At 34.5% G+C, this 19,617-nt stretch overlaps 1 protein-coding gene across 1 annotated transcript in view; it reads right to left on the minus strand.

Annotated features, from left to right (window-relative positions):
- CFTR (CF transmembrane conductance regulator) overlaps window positions 1–19,617 on the minus strand; it is a 181,957-nt gene that overhangs the window by 136,607 nt on the left and 25,733 nt on the right. Inside the window, exons 3-4 of the mRNA XM_064374118.1 lie at window positions 16,676–16,784; window positions 553–768 (exon numbers count right to left, since the gene is read on the minus strand). Of these exons, the coding sequence (XP_064230188.1) occupies window positions 553–768; window positions 16,676–16,784 (325 nt within the window). The remainder of the gene's footprint in view (window positions 1–552; window positions 769–16,675; window positions 16,785–19,617) is intronic.

Consider the following 19,617-nt stretch of genomic DNA (forward strand, 5'->3'; position numbering starts at 1 on the left):
CAGAAAAGCAGAGTAGTTTCCTATGGTTTCAATGCACATGCTATTCCAAAAACTTTAAATTTGTAGGGCTCACAGGATGATAAAAATCCAATTCAAAATAAGCCATGGATACTACTACTTCTGACAACTAGTAGGTGAAAACTTTTATTGCTTGAGTTATCATTAACAATTATATATTAAACTCTTATTACTGAACATAAAGCTATGTAGCATTTTACCATAAGATGATATTTTATCAATTACTTTTATGTAGGCTGGTGAATCATCTTAACAGGAAACCATGGATTCCAATAACATGATAACATGATTAGGAGAAAAAAAATCCTACAACACAGGCAGTTTACAGAAGATGTTCAATAATTATCAGTTGAATCAATTAAATTATCAAGGATAATTAAGAGTATTAATTATCCCTGTTGTTTGTTTCATAGGCATATGGAATTAATTTCAGCGTGTATCTCTTATTTGTACCAGCTCAATACCTAATTTGGCATTTAAAATATTTACAATACAGAATATATGTACCATGGAGCCTGTGTAAGGAAGTATTACCTTCTTATAAATCAAACTAAACATAGCTATTCTCATCTGCATTCCAATGTGATGAAGGCCAAAAATGGCTGGGTGTAGGAGCAGTGTCCTCACGATAAAGAGAAGGCATAAGCCTATGCCCAGGTAAATCGCAATAGAGCGTTCTGTCTTGTTATCTGGGTCATAGGAAGCTATGATTCTTCCCAGTAAGAGAGGTTGTACTGCTTTGGTGACTTCCTGCAGAAGGAGAAAAACAGGGAAATTAAATTTCATTTCTTTCTCATAAAACACCCTGATAATTTCAATATAAGATGTTTCATCTTTAGAGGAGACTTAAATTGAGTTTACATAAAGGGTCATACCGTATGTGAAACACTTAGCACTATTTTTAATATCTTGTTACTTTGAAATAAGACTGGGGATTTGTTATAGCAAAAGTCATGGGGAGACAAGTTTACATATGAGGTATTTTTAATTAAACAGTGAGTAGTGGCCACAAAATAAAAAGTATGGTTTCCAAAATGGTTTGTTAATTAGTAACATCTACATAGCACTCACCTAACAGTTTCTAAAACATTTCCCTCTTTTTTTTTTGGTAACAACTTTCAGTATCAGAGTACGCGTTATTATTTTTTTATTTTTTCACTATAGGGACTTTCTTTGCTACAGAGTAGGCAGTATTATTTTCAACTGGCAGATGAAGAAACTGAGGCCAAAGAGACCAAGTGACTTGATGTAATTTCAAACTAGAACTTCCAAAAGTGTTTTGGGGAATGGCATTATTTTCAGAATGAACTTAGCTTCTCAAGGCAACTATATAAGGCAGAGCTGGCTATGGGAGGGAGGACCACACGAGCACTAGCAGTACTTAAAGTCAGCCACTTCCAACACTAGTACCTTCTCAGTCAGCAGTAGGAATAGACTTTGGCGAAGGGGTCTGCCAGCAACCTCAACCTCAGGCCAGATTCCAATGACTCCTGGACTCCTCAAAGGCTTGTGAGTCAATGAGGGAGAACAGAAGTTATGTTTTCCCAAATATACCTCATCAGAGTCCTCAATCAACTACTAAACCAAACTGTCCACCGAATTTATTACCACCTCTCCTGAATATACAGGAATAGATCTGAATCCAGGGATTTTGAACCCAGGATGTCTAATTCTTACACATCTTGCTAAATTGACTTCAAAAGGGTAGGACACATAATTCCCCATTTTGTTTTATAATGACCTAGTAAAATAAGGATCAGAGGGTAACCCTGCAAGGAAATGATATTATGATAATTGGTTCTATTTTAAATATGTATTACCAAGCATGACTGCCCCCTACCTGCTATATTGCCAAGCATTATTCTGCCTCATCCCTTAATTTGTTTTTTTTTTTTTCTATTTTCTACAATGTATGTTCTAAACTTCAAGTATCCAGTACCTCCAGCCCCCTCATTCTCAATAGATGACCGTACTTTCTACAACAGTGGCACCCCCACAAGAAATCCTAACCCACATAGAGCTGTCATTGATTGAGTAGCTTTGTGTAGCTGCTCATTCTGTGCTTTATATACAATGTTTTATTTTGAATTAACTGTGTCAACCAAGGCTCCGAATGCAAGAAAACATTCAAACTTTTAAAAAGCTTCCAAACTAATCACAAACTTGGAATATTATGGTTCTATCAACTCATATAGCCATATTTTAAGTGTGAGTTTGAATGACAGCAGACAGGCAGGTGCTAAAAAGAAAATCACTAACCTCCTACCCAAATATTACATGTTAACAGTTTGCTATATCCACTGAAAACATTTTTTAAAAAGTAAATAAGTATACAAATGACTATATAGTGTGTATTATTTTATGTATGTTTTCTACTTCTATTACATATATGTGGATTTTTAGAATATATATCAAGAGAGAATGGATTTTGAGGTTTTTAAAATTTATATAAATGGCATCCTACTGTGCTTTTTCCAACTTTTTAAAAACAACACTGTGTTTCTCACATTTATCCCTATCAATACTTGTATAGCCAACTCATTTATTCTAAGTGCTGCATAACATGCCATCCTGTGAACAAATTGGGTTATTTGCCCGTTTCCATACATTGGAGCAGTTGTGTTGTTTTTACTCCTGAGCTACTACAGTCAGAGAAAGTGCTGCCCTGGATGGTTTTACAAAGTTCCACAGGTGTTTGCCAAACTTTCTCTAGATTCAAGTATTTTTTTTCAAAATAACTCCTTTAAATTAGAAAAATGTACAGTTAAGATAAATCTTGGATTTAAAATTATAAATATATCTGCACTACAAACTTAATTGTTTAGAGTATGCTTTCAGTAGCAATATTTAATCCTTAAAATTATTTTAGATTAATATTTTATCCCAGAAGTTTTCTATATTATGTTGTTTGTCATAGACAAATGTCAATACCATCAATTTACTTTGATTTGATTTTTTTTTTGTGACTAGTGGGTTTATACTTGGCCAAAAATGCTTTCTTGAGTTGCAGTCAAGGACACTGGATTTATATGTGCTACTCATGTTAGAAGTATCACATGCGGTCTTGAGGCGGAGAGCAAGGGGCATTATTCACCATACATACCAGATAAAGCATCATTTCTTGTTCATTGTAAGACAATAACTGGAAGAGTATGACCTGTGAACAGTGCTTATAAAGTCAAATTGCTTATATCATGATTAGCATAAACATATTTCTCCCCTTTCAGAACTCATTTCTCTCCTAATATATATCTATACATATATGTAAGATAGATATCAACAGAGAGAGAATGGGTAGATTATCTCAAAGAATGTAAAACTACTGATAAACAATACATTGCAAAGCAAGTATGTCAACATTTTAAAAAGTAACTTCTGTCTGTGGAATGCTAAAAATAACCTTCTGAGAAAAAAGGGAAATATTTTAGCAACCAAACAAAATTTTAGCTCAGAATTTTTCACATTAGAAATGTTAAGACTTCTATAAGATTTTTTCCTTTTGAGTAATGTGTACTAAACTCTCTTCCACTGGATTTCTCCATTATATTTTCCAGAACTTGTTTTCTCTATCATGATAGACTTATTTGCTAAATTGTTATTCAGTTGTAATTTATAACAAAACAATTAAAATGTATATTAAACTGAATGGAATGCCTTTTTTTTTTAAATTCAGAGACAGGGTCTTGCTTTGTTGCTTAGGTTGGTGTTCAAGGGCTATTCACAGGTGCAATCATAACACACTACAGCCTCAAATCTATAGATCAACAGATCCTCCTGCTTTAGCCTCTCAAGTAGCTGGGACTATAGGCTCATGCCACCATGCCTGGTTTGTAATGCCTATTTTACATATTGTCATTACTGAGTTAATTGTCATCTTTCCTTAACCAACGTGAACATAGTCATCCTTTGAACAACAGTGGCTATGTTACAAAGAACTGGTAGCATTGCTCTGGACGGGCATATGTTTACAGACTAAAATGCAGTTTATTTGCAGTATGAAAAATTCTAATAATAGGATCATCTGCAAACAGAAAACCAACATAAATCCCACCACCACATGGAGCTGTTACCATTCCAGGACAAAATCAGCACTCTAAAATCCCTCCCTTTCTATAGTTTTCCTTAATCTGTTTTAAGCAGCATGTTCTTTAATATTTACAATGGAACCATTTACAGATATCACCTGATTTTTTTATTTGGAAAAAAACACTGGTAACTGTTACCTAGCTTAATCCATGAAGTGCAATCCTTTACAAAAATTATCCCCAGAATGACTGGGAGAAACATAGACCCTATATTCTTGGTAGAAGAAAGCTGCCTGTACTCTGTTGTTCAGACTATTTTCAGAGACACAAGAAATGTCCTGATTTGCTACTACATGAAATAATACAAGCAAACTGAGGCTTGCATGTAAGAAGGAGGAATGTACAATTATTTGGGTATTTAATAAAATAATTTATTACTCTTTATCAAACACAAATCAAGATGGAATTCACTTAATGGTTCACTTCAATAATAGAAGAAACCTGATACCAATGTGTAAGCCAGTGTGATGGTAAAATAAACACTGAATTCAAAATCATGAATTCCAAATTCTTATCTAGCACATTACCTACACTGGCTGTGTTACTTTAGTCACTTCCCTGCTCTGGACAGTTTTCCTCACTGATAAACTAAGAGGTGGAGAGAGTTAATTGTGATGTCCCCTCCAGTGCTAATATCTCTGATTACATGATCTGAATCTGCAGACTCACAAGGCAGAGGCCAAGAATTCCTTGGGTAATTGTCCTAGCCCTCATCCTGCCATGACTATGGCTCTTTTCTACTCAGATGGATAAAAGTCTGAACAGTGTGTGAGTTCAGAAGACCATCTGGGTAGAGGGCCTCAGGTTAGAAAACAACTCAAGTGATTGCATTCCTGGTGGGAATCATTTGGGGATTCAATTTAGATCAGTCTTCCAGGGAAAATTTGGAAGCCTAAAAATACCTCCTTATTTTCTAGGAGTTATATCTCATTTCTCACAGGACCTTAAGATCAGAGCTTCAAAGTTACTGTAGATGAGTCTAAATTCTTTAACCATTTCTGGTTAAAAAATTGCAATGCATACCTAGGATAGGGTCAAATTTTTCTAGAGATAGGAAAGTCTGCTTTTCCTAGATATTCAGACCATGAAGGAAAGTTCAGGTGAAAAAATAGAAAACTGAACTCAGGTTTGCAATTACATTAAATGAATTAATCTCAAGATAACTTTACTTTAAAAATTACAGCTCTGATCCCAAAGCAGTGTTGTTTCTAAGTAGAATGATCAGTTGGAAAACTTCTAAGGCTACATTGTTTTCTGTTGTGTGAGGTCACTTAATAAAATCATCATTATGCTTTTCACTGGTTTTAAATATACAGTGCTTTATAAGTCTTTATCCCAAGAATACTAGGATAGTTTAATTTTGAGAAATTAATTAACAGAATACAGAAGAACCTATGATTATCTCAATAACAACTGAAAAGGAATCTGATAAAATTTCAGTATCTGTTTCTGATAAATGTTCTTAATAAACTTGAATATAAAGATATATTTTTAATCTGAAAAAGAATTTCTTCTTCAAAATAACAATCAATGCCATAATTAATAAAAGTCTAGATGCATTACCTTTAGAGTCAATAAAAAACCAGAATACTAGCTATTTCTACCATTTAACATTTTTCTGGAACTTCTAGCTAATATAACTTAACAAGAGAAATGATTGAGGTACAAATATTGGAAAGAAGGAACAAAAAGTATCAATATCAGCATAGAATATGGTTGTGTAACAAATGTAAATTAATTAAGAGTTTAATAGGCATAGATTTAAAACATAACTATGCTAAGAAAATAGATTCCTGTATACCAAACATGATAACTAATTAAATGAATATCCCATTCATAGTAACAATATAACCAAAGATACATTGTAATAGCAATAAGATATATATCTTAAAACACACATCTCACAAAACATTATTGGGGCATATTTTAAAAGTGTCAAATAAAGGGAGAGACTTAAAACTTTCTGAAATAAAAATCTTAATATTACAAAGATTACATTCTCCCCCAAGTTATAAGATTAGTGCAATCTTCATCAAAATTTGAAGTAGATTTTTTGGAAGTGAATTTTTAATACCATAAGAGTAGGGACTGTCAGTCTCAATTTTTGCAATAATCCTAGCACCATGCACAATACCAAGCACAGAATATCCACTCAACAAATATTTGTTGAATCAATGAATGAAATGATTCTAAATTTCATTTGGAAAAAAATCTGTCAAAAATATTTGAGGAATAACAATAATGTGTCAGAGGGTTTACATTACTGGATATTAAATCATAAAGCCATAATAATACATGAGATGAAAAAGAAATAGACTGATTTATCTGGAAAGTCCAGAAACAAGTCCAAGCACATGTAATAATTTAATATATTATAAAATATGGCATTTTAATTCAGTGGAGAAAGAATAGATCATGCCATAAATGATGGAAAAACTGGATACTTATCTTTTTGAAATTAGATTTCTACCTCATACATGCATCACAATAAATTCCAAATAGAGTAGATATTTCAATGTAAAAGATGAAGTAATAAAAACATAGATGCATGCTTACATAATATTTGGGTGGGATGGCCTTTATAAAAGAATAATGTCAAAGCAGAAAACAAAGAAAAAGATACATAGATTTGCCAGCAAATTTTTCAAAAATTAAAATTTCTAATTGTTAAAAAATATAAACTCACTAGAAACAAAATTACAAGGCAACTAACAGGCTAGGGAAAATATTCTCTCATGTATCAAGAAAGAGACAAATACATCAAAATAAAAACACACAAAGAACATGAAAGGCAATTCACACACACAAAAGGAAATATAATTGTATAATGTACAAAAACAGTTTAAACTCACTAGGAACCAAAGGTAATGCAAATAAAAATAGTAATATGCTCTTTTTCACCTAGCATTTTGAAAAACATTTTTTAAAATATCTATTGTTAGGAATGAATTTTTGTAGTTTAGTATAAGGAAAGTAAATTAGTAGTCCATCTTTTCTGGAAAACAATTTATTTGTATTTGTACATTTAGGTAAAGAGTCAAGAAAATCTTCTAAGAGTCAGCTTTTAAAGAGGTGTGTACTGAAGGGCTTTTTATAGCAGTAAAAAAATTGAGGCAATTTAAATATTCAATGATGAGGAACTGATTAAATAAATCATGGTACAGCCATATGAGTCATGCAAGTAATTAGGTAGAAAACATCTAATGACATGGAAAGGCATTCGCAACACATTAAAAGGAGAAGCAGATAAATAGCATATTATGTAATGATCACCTCTCCCCTTTATGAAGTATAAATTCCCATGGGAAAAGAAATGGAAGGATTAACATCAAATTTATCAATAATTATCTGATCATTCTGATTATTCATCAGAAAAAATACCTAAGAAAAGTTAAAATTTGGATAAAAATATCTTATTACTTACAATAACAAAAAGAAAACATGTATACAAAAAATTTTAGAAAGCAAACACACCTACACTCAGAACTTATCATAGGATACAAGAATGCTGGCTTATATATTAAAGCAAAAGTTTACAATTTTGCTTTTCGTAGGGTAAACATGAGTGTCAATTTTTTTGTTTATTTTGACACAGCAGAGTCTCATGATAGTTTTTGGCTTCATACAAATTGCTAAGAAAAAGAATTTTTTCATATTTATCATAGATAATAAAAACATATTCATGCTTAATCCACTGAAGTATTGTTTAAGAGGTTTATTTTTAAATATTTCCTTCACTTTGTCACAATTGTTTATAGTTTTTGCATAAACACACATATACTACACCTAGAACAGAATCTCAAAAAAAAAAATCTGCCTTTCAGTCATGCTTTTAGATTCAATGACTAATTCAAAATGCTTTGGTTTTGGTATTTTCCTTTTAGTGCTTACTGATTTCATAAATTATTACTGGTAACATCTCCACTAGAAATCTAAGCTATATTCATCATATTTCATAAGAAAAAGCTCCTGGATTTGCTGAAATAGTAGCAATAATAGGTTTGGTTGAGACAATATGATAATGAAAGATGTATTAAAATATCAATTTTAATTTCTAAAATAATACTAGAATCTAGCTATCATTTTAAAGCATTAGCAAAATATATTCCTGTGCCTTATAGAAATCAAACTGATGCTTCAAGATTTGCTTATAGCATATATACAGAAATAAGTAAATGTAAATAATGAGTATTTGTGCACTTAGGTACAGAGTCTATTTAAAAATATAGGGACTGGGTACAGTGGCTCACATCTGAAATCCCAGCACTTCAGGAGGCCAAAGCAGGAGGATCACTTGAGCCTAAGAGTTTGAGACCAGCCTGGGCAACATGATGAGACCCTGTCTCTAAAAAAGAAAGGCAGAAAACATAGCTATATAGATAGATAGATTTTCTGTATATGTGTGTGTGTGTGTATGTGTATGTGTGTGTGTATATATATATATATATATATGTTTTCTATTTTCTTATCTATTATTGTTGCTATATATGTATATGAAAGGCATATATATACACATATATGTATATATTATAATATAGCCTATTATATATTAAAATTATATATAGTATATTAATTATAGTAATATATATTTATTTAGAATATATATTACTATATTATAATAAATTAAATATGTTATATATTATGTTATATTATATATTATAATAGGTTAGACAGAGACATATATATGTGGCATATATATATAGGTTTTATATATATATATATTCCTTTCATATACTAAGATTGGTGCAAAGGTAATTGCGGTCTTTGCCATTACTTTCAATGGCGAAAACCACAATTACTTTTGCACCAAATATATAGAGAGAGCACTTGCTATGGGCCAGAATCTATTCTATGTGCTTAATGCATTTAATTCTCACAACAACTCTATAAAATATGTACTATCATTATCTCCACTTTACAATAATGAAATTGAGATAAAGAGAATTTAAGTAACCTGCCCAAAATCACATGGCTAGTAACTGACAAAACTGTGATCTGATAACTTAAAGAGTGTAATTGGATTGTTCGTAACTCAATGTTTGAGGGGATGGATACCCCATTCTCCACGATGTGCTTATTTCACATTGCATGCCTATATGAAAACATCACATGTACATCATACATGTACTACTATGTACCCACAAAAAATTAAAAATAAAAATAAACAAAAACTAATATTTGAACTGGACTAATATTTGAATTGGATTTTGGAATTTAGATTCCAAAGTCCCCTCCCCATCACCACCCTTATTCATAACCCTAAATCAAAAACAAAAATGTTATAACACAACCTGGTTTCTTCTCAGATGCTCATCTGTTCACATATCATTATCAGTTCAACATGACCTAGAAAATTAAGTTATAAGCTAGTACCACTGTAACTTAAGAAAAATACTATTTCTCTAGACCCCATGTCATAAACACAAAATTTAAAAGATGGAAGTTAAGGTAGCGATGTTACACTGAACTATAGCTATTCTATACAGTTTCCTTCAATTTTATAGTTAAGGAAACTGAGGTCCAGACAAATTTTTTTTCATTTGTTTAAGATTATAAAATAAGCTCATGGTATCAGTGCATAAAGCAGATCCCAACAGAGTTACACAAAAAAAATGCTGAAGCTTTGGAGAAAATACAAACTTAGTGCATCATAAATATTTTACTTTGTTTCACCACATCATAATCATTAGTCATTAAAGGATAGTAGATAGCAATAAAAATGAGAGATGCACCATATTCCTACAAAGGAATGAAAGAGCTAATACCTCATCTTCTCATATCCAATCTAAGTTGCAAAACTATGATCACAAGCAATTTCTAATTTGCAAACAGATTTGATTCCAAAATTTCACAAATAAGAACAGGAGATGAATTTTTTTTACAGCAACAATAGGCAAGCAGAGAGTCAAATCATAAATGAATTCCCATTCACAATCACTACAAAGAGAATAAAATACCTAGCAATACAAGGGATGTGAAGGACTCTTCAAGGAGAACTACAAACCATTGCTCAAGGAAATAAGAAAGGACAAAAACAAATAGAAAAACATTCCATCCTCATGGATAGAAAGAATGAATATTGTGAACATGGCCATATGACCCCAAGTAATTTATAGATTCAATGCTATTTTCATCAAAGTATCATTGACATTTTTCCCATAATTAGAAAAAATTATTTTAAATTTCATATAGAATCAAAGACTCCACATAGCCAAGACAATCCTAAGCAAAAAGAATGAAGCTGGAGGCATCAAGCTACCTGAGTTCAAACTACACTACAAAGCTACAGTAACTAAAACAGCATGGTACTGGTGCCAAAACAGACATATAGACTGATGGAGCAGAACAGAGACCTCACAAATAACACCACGTATCTACAACCATATGATCTTTGACAAACTTGACAAAAAAGCAATGAAGAAAGGAGCTCCTATTCAGTAAATGGTGGTAGGAAAACTGTCTAGCCATATGCAGAAAACTGAAACTGGACCCTTTCCTTATACTTTATACAAAAATTATCTCAAGATGGATTAAAGACTTAAATGTAAAACACCAAACCATAAAAACCCTAGAAGAAAACCTAGGCAATACCATTCAAGACACAGACATGGGCAAAGACTTCATGATGAAAATGCAAAAGCAGTTACAACAAAAGCCAAAATTGATAAATGGGATCTAATTAAACTAAAGATCTTCTACATAGCAAAATAAACTATCATCAGAGTGAACCGGCAACCTACAGAATGGGAGAAAATTTTTGCAATCTATCCACCTGACAAAGGTCTAATGTCCAGAATTTACAAGGCACTTAAACATATTTACAAGGAAAAAAAACCCTATTAAGGTGAGCAAAGGATATGAACAGACACTTCACAAAAGAAGACATTGATGTGGTCAATAAACATATTTTAAAAAGCTCAATATCACTGATCAACAGAGAAATGTAAATCAAAACTACAATGAGATACCATTTCAGGCCAGTCAGAATGGCGATTATTAAAAAGTTAGCAAACAATAGATGCTGGTGAGGCTGTGGAGAAATAGGAAGGCTTTTACACTGTTAGTGGAAATGTAAATTAGTTCAACCATTGTGGCAGACAGTGTGGCGATTCCTCAAGTGTCTAGAATTAGAAATACCATTTGACCCAGCAATCTCATTACTGAACATATGCCCAAAGGAATATAAAGCATTCTACTATAAAGACACATGCACACAGATAGACTGGATAAAGAAAATGTGGTACATATATACCATGGAATACTATGCAGCCATAAAAAGGAATGAGATCATGTCCTTTGCAGGGACATAGATGAAGCTGAAAACCATCATCCTCAGCAAACTAACACAGGAACAGAAAACCAAACACCGTATGTTCTCACTCACAAGAGGGAGTTGAACATTGAAAACAGGTGGACACAGAGAGGGAAACAACACACACCAGGGCCTGTAGGAGAGTCAGGGGTTGAGGGAGGGAACTTAGAGGATGGGTCAATAGGTGCAACAAACTACCATGGCACACATGTACCTATGTAACAAACCTGCATGTTCTGCATGTGTATCCCATTGTTGGATTTTTTTTAGAAGAAATAAAAAGCAATTAAACTAAACAGTTTTTTCTATGGTTACCACTCTCCAATGCCCTCACCTTAGATCTAGCAAAAGTCAGATTATTCAGTCATTGTGCTGGTGCCTGTCTACAAGTGGTTCTCAACCTTAGCTGTATAATTAGAATCACTTGGGGATCATTTCAAGAATGATAGCAGGCTGGGCGCAGTGGCTCAAGCCTGTAATCCCAGCACTTTGGGAGGCCGAGGCAGGTGGATCACGAGGTCGAGAGATCGAGACCATCCTGGTCAACATTGTGAAACCCCGTCTCTACTAATACAAAAAAATTAGCTGGGCATAGTGGCACGTGCCTGTAATCCCAGCTACTTAGGAGGCTGAGGCAGGAGAATTGCCTGAACCCAGGAGGCGGAGGTTGCGGTGAGCCGAGATTGCGCCATTGCACTCCAGCCTGGGTAACGAGAGCGAAACTGTCTCAAAAAAAAAAAAAGAATGATAGCATCCCAGGTTTTATCCCAGACCAATTAAATTACATTTTCTGGTACAGGGCAGAACTGCATCATGGGGACTAAGGGGAAGATGTACAATGCAGTAGGTAGCACAAGAAAGTGCAGCTGTGTTAGAGACAGGGTTTAGGATGGGGTAAAAATATTCGGGACATAGGAAATTGTGGGGAGTGCAGCATGTAAGTCACTGCTGGGGTTAGAGAAGCAGCTAGATAAGGAGGTGAGACAGAGAGATGAGAAAGGAATTCTACATGGCAGACATCTAGAAGACTTGCTGGAGATAGCAGTCCCTAGGTAGCCAGTCACGGGAAGAGACATATATAAATTAAAGTGCTAAGGCACGGGCTCTCTATGCACAGAATTCCCGAGAGAACACCATCCCTTCTTTAGTGAAATAAATAAAAATAGTTTACCCCTACATATATTTCATTCACATATTTTGAAATGGTTGCCACAGGCCCAGCTGGTAGAAGTGGACTTGCACAGCTATATTTTGTGGGAGAAATTTGCATTTGTAGAATATCTGTTAGTGCAGCCAGGTTTTCCCTTTCTAAGGGTCTTTTTTTAATCTAGGAAAGATTAACTGAGAGTCTGACACCTGCCCAGGTCTGAAAAGAAACATTTACCATCTATTTTCTCTGTGGGCTGCTAAGGATTTATCTACAAAACAAGACTCCCTTTGCTACCTAAGCCTCTTCCTTTCTGCCTCTTATAACCTGTCTTGACACTGAAACCTGTTTTACAACAATCCAAATCCTCATTCTTTCTGTAACCTCAAGATGGTATACAAGCTTCTGTACTGCACTGAGAGGGTGGGTCTTCATCCTGAAGGCTCCCATCTATACACGTTAAATACATTTGTGTGCCTTTCCTTCTATTAATCAGTCTGCCTCCTGTCAGTAATTTTTCAGCAAACCTTTAGGGGGCCAAAGATCTTGGCCCGCACATTAGCAGTAGACTTGTATTCAAATGCATACCCAGTGTTTTTATCCAAACATAAGAAACAGAGATCCTCTTTTTCCATATAGACTGCGGTCTGGCAGCATGAGTACCAGGACTTCTTCATGTCCTTAAATTTTGTGAGGTTTAATGAAAAAAGGTAGTCTGACCTAACCTGCACTGACATATGCCTCAAATTGTTGGTAGAAACATGCCCAGAGCTGCCTAGGAATCAAGAATATTTTTGAGTGAATGCTTGTGAATTTCTTATCATAATAAATGCATTGTGATAATCATATTCTCTCAGCAATCTGCTTACAGAGCTTCCTCTACTTGGCTTCCCTCAAACTATCCTAGACTGACTCTCACCTTCAGTTTTTCAACAGCCAGTTTCTCTTCCATGCTAGGAGTCAGAAATGTTAAAGACAATGTTGCATCTATCTGGCTTCTGAGTCAGATGAAAAAAACAAGTGCATAGTTAATGGTGAGAACCATAGCTAATATGATTTAAAATTACAGCAGAACTTCAGAAAGATTAGTTCCTTCATGATGGCACTTCCTTTTTCTTAACCTTTCACAGTTAACAGCAAATTTTATAGTACTTTTCTCATCAGTCCTGAAACCAACCAAATATTTTTATGCCAAAACTATCGTTGTTTAGAGGGACTAAGAATGTGTAGACATTCTGAAAGTATGACCATCTATTTCTAAGAGTAATGTTATAGCAGTTTCAAGAATCCCTGGCTCATTTATCCTTGCTCAATGAAAGGAAAGAAGAAATGCCTATAAATAGGAAGGCACTGGTATAAGTTATTTAAAAGGACAGAGAAAATTTAGAGAAATGCTATAATGGCTAAATTTTCTCCCCCTTTTATTTTTATAAGAGACAAAAAGAATGAAATCAAGAGATCAAATACCCTGAAAAAACTGCACTCATCTAAATGGTCACTATGGTTATCTAAATTATTCAAGACCTAACAATTTGCAAATTTCTCCCTATTTAAAACTGCATGGTCTCAGCATGGCTTTTTCTCCATGACAAGGTTGAAAGACCTACAACCTCATCACACTTGTGCTGTTTCCAATATAAATATTCTTCTCTCTGTTTTCTCACCATACACATTTCAGCTGCTTCTTCCCCCCAGAATCCTTTACTTAACAATATTTCACTGGTTATCAGCAGGAGTTGAGCTGGTGAAAACATATTTTGCCTTTCAAATGTGCTGCTAGTTCCAGAGCTGTAGCCTCGGGTTCAGGAATACCTCTCCACTCACTCCCGTGCATGGATAATTAATACTCCATGAAGGGCTTTAATATCTCTTTTGCTGGGATATTTTTAATCTTGAGAAGTTCAAGAACAATTTAGTCTTTCTCCATACCTACTCCATTCTCCTATCCCTTATTTTGTCTATAGGTTTGACCCTTAGCATGACTGGTTCTCGGGTAGATTTCACACAGTTCCTTCCCTGGGGTATAAGTGAGAAGATCTCATCAATTCCTGTCCTGCTACCTGTTGTGAAGTTTCTTCAGATTTGCCCCTGAAGTGACCCTGGAAGAATCCTCAACCTTCAAGCTCTGTAGTCTGTTTCTCCTGAGAAGATGCAGAGAAGCTCAGCAGAACCAAGGCTGGTTACTAGAGTTACCATTCTGTTGAGTATGTAAATACAGTCATTATAATTATAATTATATATTAATAGCAATCATAATCTGGTTCAGTGAAAGGGTCAAAGTCTTTGGAGCTAAAGAGATTTGGTTACACTCAAATTTACCATATGTGTGACTTTAGAAAAGTTACTTAATTTCCCTGATGTTCAATTTCCTATTATGTAAATTAGAGATAATTTCTGCTCCATAGAGTTACTAGGAAAAATAAATAGAATAATCTGCATAAAGAGCTTCATATTGAACTGGAATAGGTTAGGTACTCAATAAATATCAAATTGTTCTATATCATGTTTATTTTCTGGCATACATCAGACAAAACAATATTCTATAGATATGTCCATGTATCATAGAAACTTTGACATTTAGGTGGGCACTTTTGCTCATGTGAAACTACTATGTTGGGGGTTCTAGAGAAATAAATTATTTTACAAGCCAAGCAGAGCATAGAAAGGGGCCTCCTAATTAGACCCCTCATCCAGCTTCTACTCAGCAGCGCTTATGTTAATCAATAGAAGTAGCATGCAATGGAGAACACGACCAGGGGAAATTTTGAGTTTCACTGAAATCTTAGCTATGACATAACAATTGCTTGAAATATCATTCACTTCAATCCAACAATCATTTATTGAAAATGTTACATACTTACATGATTTATATGATAGGATCAGAGTGAACTGTACTCCACACCCTGATTCAAAGCACCCAGCAAAACTTATTTTCTAAAAATTATATCAAATAGAATCAGAAGCTGTAAATAAAATAGTTTATCAAAGCTCTGGGTGGTACTCTGATTGAGAAAAATCATCTCAAAGGGAACCTAAAAGACATTTAATTCTCCAGCTACCTCATTTAAATTTATAAAATACTTTTTACCTCCAAATTCCCAAATGGTTGCAGATTTTCATATGAATATATATTAAGGATCTATGATTTCAAAAGTCAGAAAAATTTCTTCTAGAAAATTGTCAAGTGCATTAGAGAACATTCTGGATCTAAATGTAGTCATCTTTGTTAAGATAAGTTTTAAATGTATTTTTCATGGGGTGTATGAACTGAAATTTTTTAAGAATGTAACTCAAATGGCATTTCTTTGGGAGACACTGTAGTACTGCTTAACTTCCTGAGGCATAAAGACCTATATGAACACAAGTCAATCCATATGGGAAGTAAATACCCCAAAGTGAATATTGTGCACAGCCTTAACTTGAAGACAAAATAAGTCTTGAACCTGTTACCTTTTATAGGTTACAACCAAGGATTCAAATAATGCATGGATGATGTAGAAAAATAATAAATCAGGGTCACAATGGACACCAGCTGGGGAACACGCAAGGCACTTAAGCACCACAAAGCCCTGATTTTCAGGTGTGCAACTCTTCATACTAGTGAACACATAAGATGTTAAGAAAATATATTGCAAGGGAACTTTGCTACTATATTTTAAATTTCTAGTATTTTTCTTTGAAACAATTCAGCATGTAGATATGATTTCAAAATATTACAAACATTTGTATGTGTAATTAGATGCATTTGACCTAATTCTGCTAACATTGTCTCCTGACATTCTCCTGTTGAATACTGTAAAATAAAGGTATCAGTAATCTCATATAGATAAGATAATGTGATTTGGAATCATAACAGTAAATAATTTTGTAAGCAAGGAATTTATTTTGCTGAGCCCATTGAGATTGTAAATTGCCACTTGTGTCCCAGGATATTTTAGTTCCAAAGGATTTTTACTCGTCCTTACTAGAGTTTTAGGTGGTTTCTTAGTGTTTGGAGTTGGTTTCATCCTTTATATTTTTACACCTATTCACCAGATTTCCTAGTCCTTTAAGAATCACAAAAATTAACATATAACTATGTGATACATAATGAATTTCAAAGGAGATCCTTACCCCTAAATATAACAAGATTCCATAGAATGTAAATCTCCAGAAAAAGCATCGCCGAAGGGCATTAATGAGTTTGGGATTTTTCTTTGAAGCCAGCTCTCTATCCCATTCTCTGCAAAAGAATAAAAAGTGGGACCAGTAAGTTGCATGTGCAAACATTTTACTTGTCCTATTTCCCTTAACATAGTTTGATTCACACAAGTATATCCAAGGAGACTAACCCAAGTAATTATAGAGACAAAACCTCATGGAGACCCTCCAACATCAAACACTTAGGCAGATATTTGGCAAAATTAAATGCTCTGCCATATATCACTGTGCAGGGAATTTATTTCATGAAAAGGCCACATTGTATGTGTTAAAGAAAAGCGTGGGGCTTCTAAAGAGCAATGGAAAGTGTGGACAAAGAAAGAAAGACTTTTACGAATACTCATTGCTGTGCTTAGAACAAGGTGGAAAAAATAAACACATAAATATCCTATATTTTTCCCTCACACCTTGATCTTTATCTGTTTAGAGCTGTGGCAGATTTTACAAGATTTCACTGTCAAATCAAAAACAAGTTAAAATGTCAGGTGGCTTTTTCTGTGATTTATCATGAGAAAAATCTGTTAGACTTTGTTTTTAAAAGTAGGAGCATAAGATAAATATAATTAAACTTCATTTTAAACTACTGAAATCATTTATTAGAGTAAAAGTCTTTGAAAATGAGCACAGGATCAAATTATATATTTTCTATTATAGTAAGAATAGACATCAAGTAGTCTGAAAACTGGCTGAAATCTAGTAAACATTCTATTTTCTTTTAAATACTATAGGAATACCAGCTGATTGTATTTATTAAATTATTGCCACTGATTTCTGTTAATAAAAGCCTTTTTTCTCTTCACAAAGGAATAAAGTATCTCTAAATATTATCATCATCTTAATTTTGAAACTGTACAGAGATGAAAAATTTCATGAACCACAAGCAAGAAAGAACTAGATAAATGATTAGATAAAGGCTACATTTCGTCAATGGTTATTCCCATTACTATCAAGTTACCATAACCAAACATAGCTCTAAATCACTCTAAAGGAGTAATAAGCCAGGAGCAGTGGCTCATGCCAGTAATCCCAACACTTTGGGAGGCCAAGGTGGGCAGATCGCTTGAGGTCAGGCGTTCAAGACCAGCCTGGCCAACAGAGCAAAACCCTGTCTCTATTAAAAATACAAAAACCAGCTGGGCATGGTGGCTCACACCTATAGTCCCAGCTACTCAGGAGGCTGAGGCAGGAGAATCGCTTGAATCCAGGAGGCAGAGGATGCAGTGGTCTGAGATCACACTATTACACTCCAGCCTGGGCAGCAGAGCGAGACTCTGCCTCAAAAACAAACAATACAGACAAACAAAAAATATAAAGGAGTGATATACAACTGATATTTGAAGACAACCTTGGCAATCTCTGAGCATGGATCTTGGCATCCCCCAGAAGCTTGCTAATAAGAGCCTTTCTATAAAGCTTAATTACCTTTTCCCATCTATTTACCTCCCCACACTCTTTTCCACCCTTTCTCATACACCGAGCTAACCTCCCATCCATAACATTTGGTGACTCACAATACAGTAAAAAGCTAAAGCAGACTCACCTTCTCCATCAAAGGAGAAATGGGTTGGATAGGAATGCCAAGGAAGGCATAAATCAATGAAATGGGTTCAATGTGAAAAAGTGCTCAACACCGAAGTAGACAGGTGTCGTTATATTTCATAAGAGGTCTCTAATGACCCTGGTCAGTGTAGTTTTAGGAACATGATGGAAACCACATTTCAGAAGCTGAGATGTAAATGAAAGTGAAGAAGTAGAGAGACCAGGAGAGCAGAGAATGTTAGCTATGAAAGAAAAAAAAAGAAAGGGGTAGTTACCTGAGGAGAAGGCAAGATCAGGGAATTTGTTTAATGGGTGAAACTTGAACAACTTGGTGCCACAAATTGTTAGCACCAAGAGTTGGTGGTGTGGTTCTAGTAGCACCACATACCAGGCCCAAATCAGAAGGGAAGAAGTTTTATTCTTATAAAGCTCATATCCTGACTACAATCTTGGAATGGATATGTGGTTTGCACACTGAAGTTATGTACAGGATTCAACCCATGGTCACAAAATTGAGCCAGATGGGTTAATATTCTTCAACCATCTGGCAACCACTTGAGGGCCATGATCACAAGGCAGTTATGAAATGTGAAGCCAGGGTCACTTCCCAAGGGTGCAGAGATACAAAGTACTATAAATGATATGTCACTCTTCTAAAATGTTTCTATCAATTCCAAATACCAATTTTGTAAGAAAAGAAGTAACAGGGTGAGGAAGAGATACAAAAAACAAAACAAAAATAATAGAATTTACGGGTTTGTACTGGCACAGCATTGTTGAATCGAAATAAAATAGGCATATTTTTAAAATTGAATCAACATGGGGACACAGTGAAAACGAAAATTAAAAAATGTTAAGCCAGATAATTCTGCAAATTCAGATGGATGTCCTCTATCTGGCCATAAATAAAAATGTATCTGGAGTACACATTTTTCAATTAACCCAGACTTACTCTGATTAATTATTCCCCTAGCATCCAATTAAAACTGAGATGTTTAAGGACAGGCATGGTGGCTCATGCCTATAATCCCAGTATTTTGGGAGGCCAAGACATATGGATCACTTGAGGTCGGGAGTTTAAGACCAAGCTGGCCTACATGGTAAAACTCCATTTCTACTAAAATATAAAAATTAGCCAGGCATTTGTGCCGGGCACCTATAAAACCAGCTACTCAAGAGGCTGAGGCAGGACAATCACTTGAATCCACAGGCAGAGGTTGCAGTGACTGAAATCGCACCACTGCACTCCAGCCTGGGCAACAGGGTGAAACTCCGTCTCAAAAAAAAAAAAAAGATAGATATTCAATATCCATTAT

The sequence above is a fragment of the Aotus nancymaae genome, unplaced genomic scaffold (assembly GCF_030222135.1).
Source record: "Aotus nancymaae isolate 86718 unplaced genomic scaffold, 86718_ANA_hifiasm-v0.15.2.pri h1tg000002l, whole genome shotgun sequence".
NCBI classification, from domain to species: Eukaryota; Metazoa; Chordata; class Mammalia; order Primates; family Aotidae; genus Aotus; species Aotus nancymaae.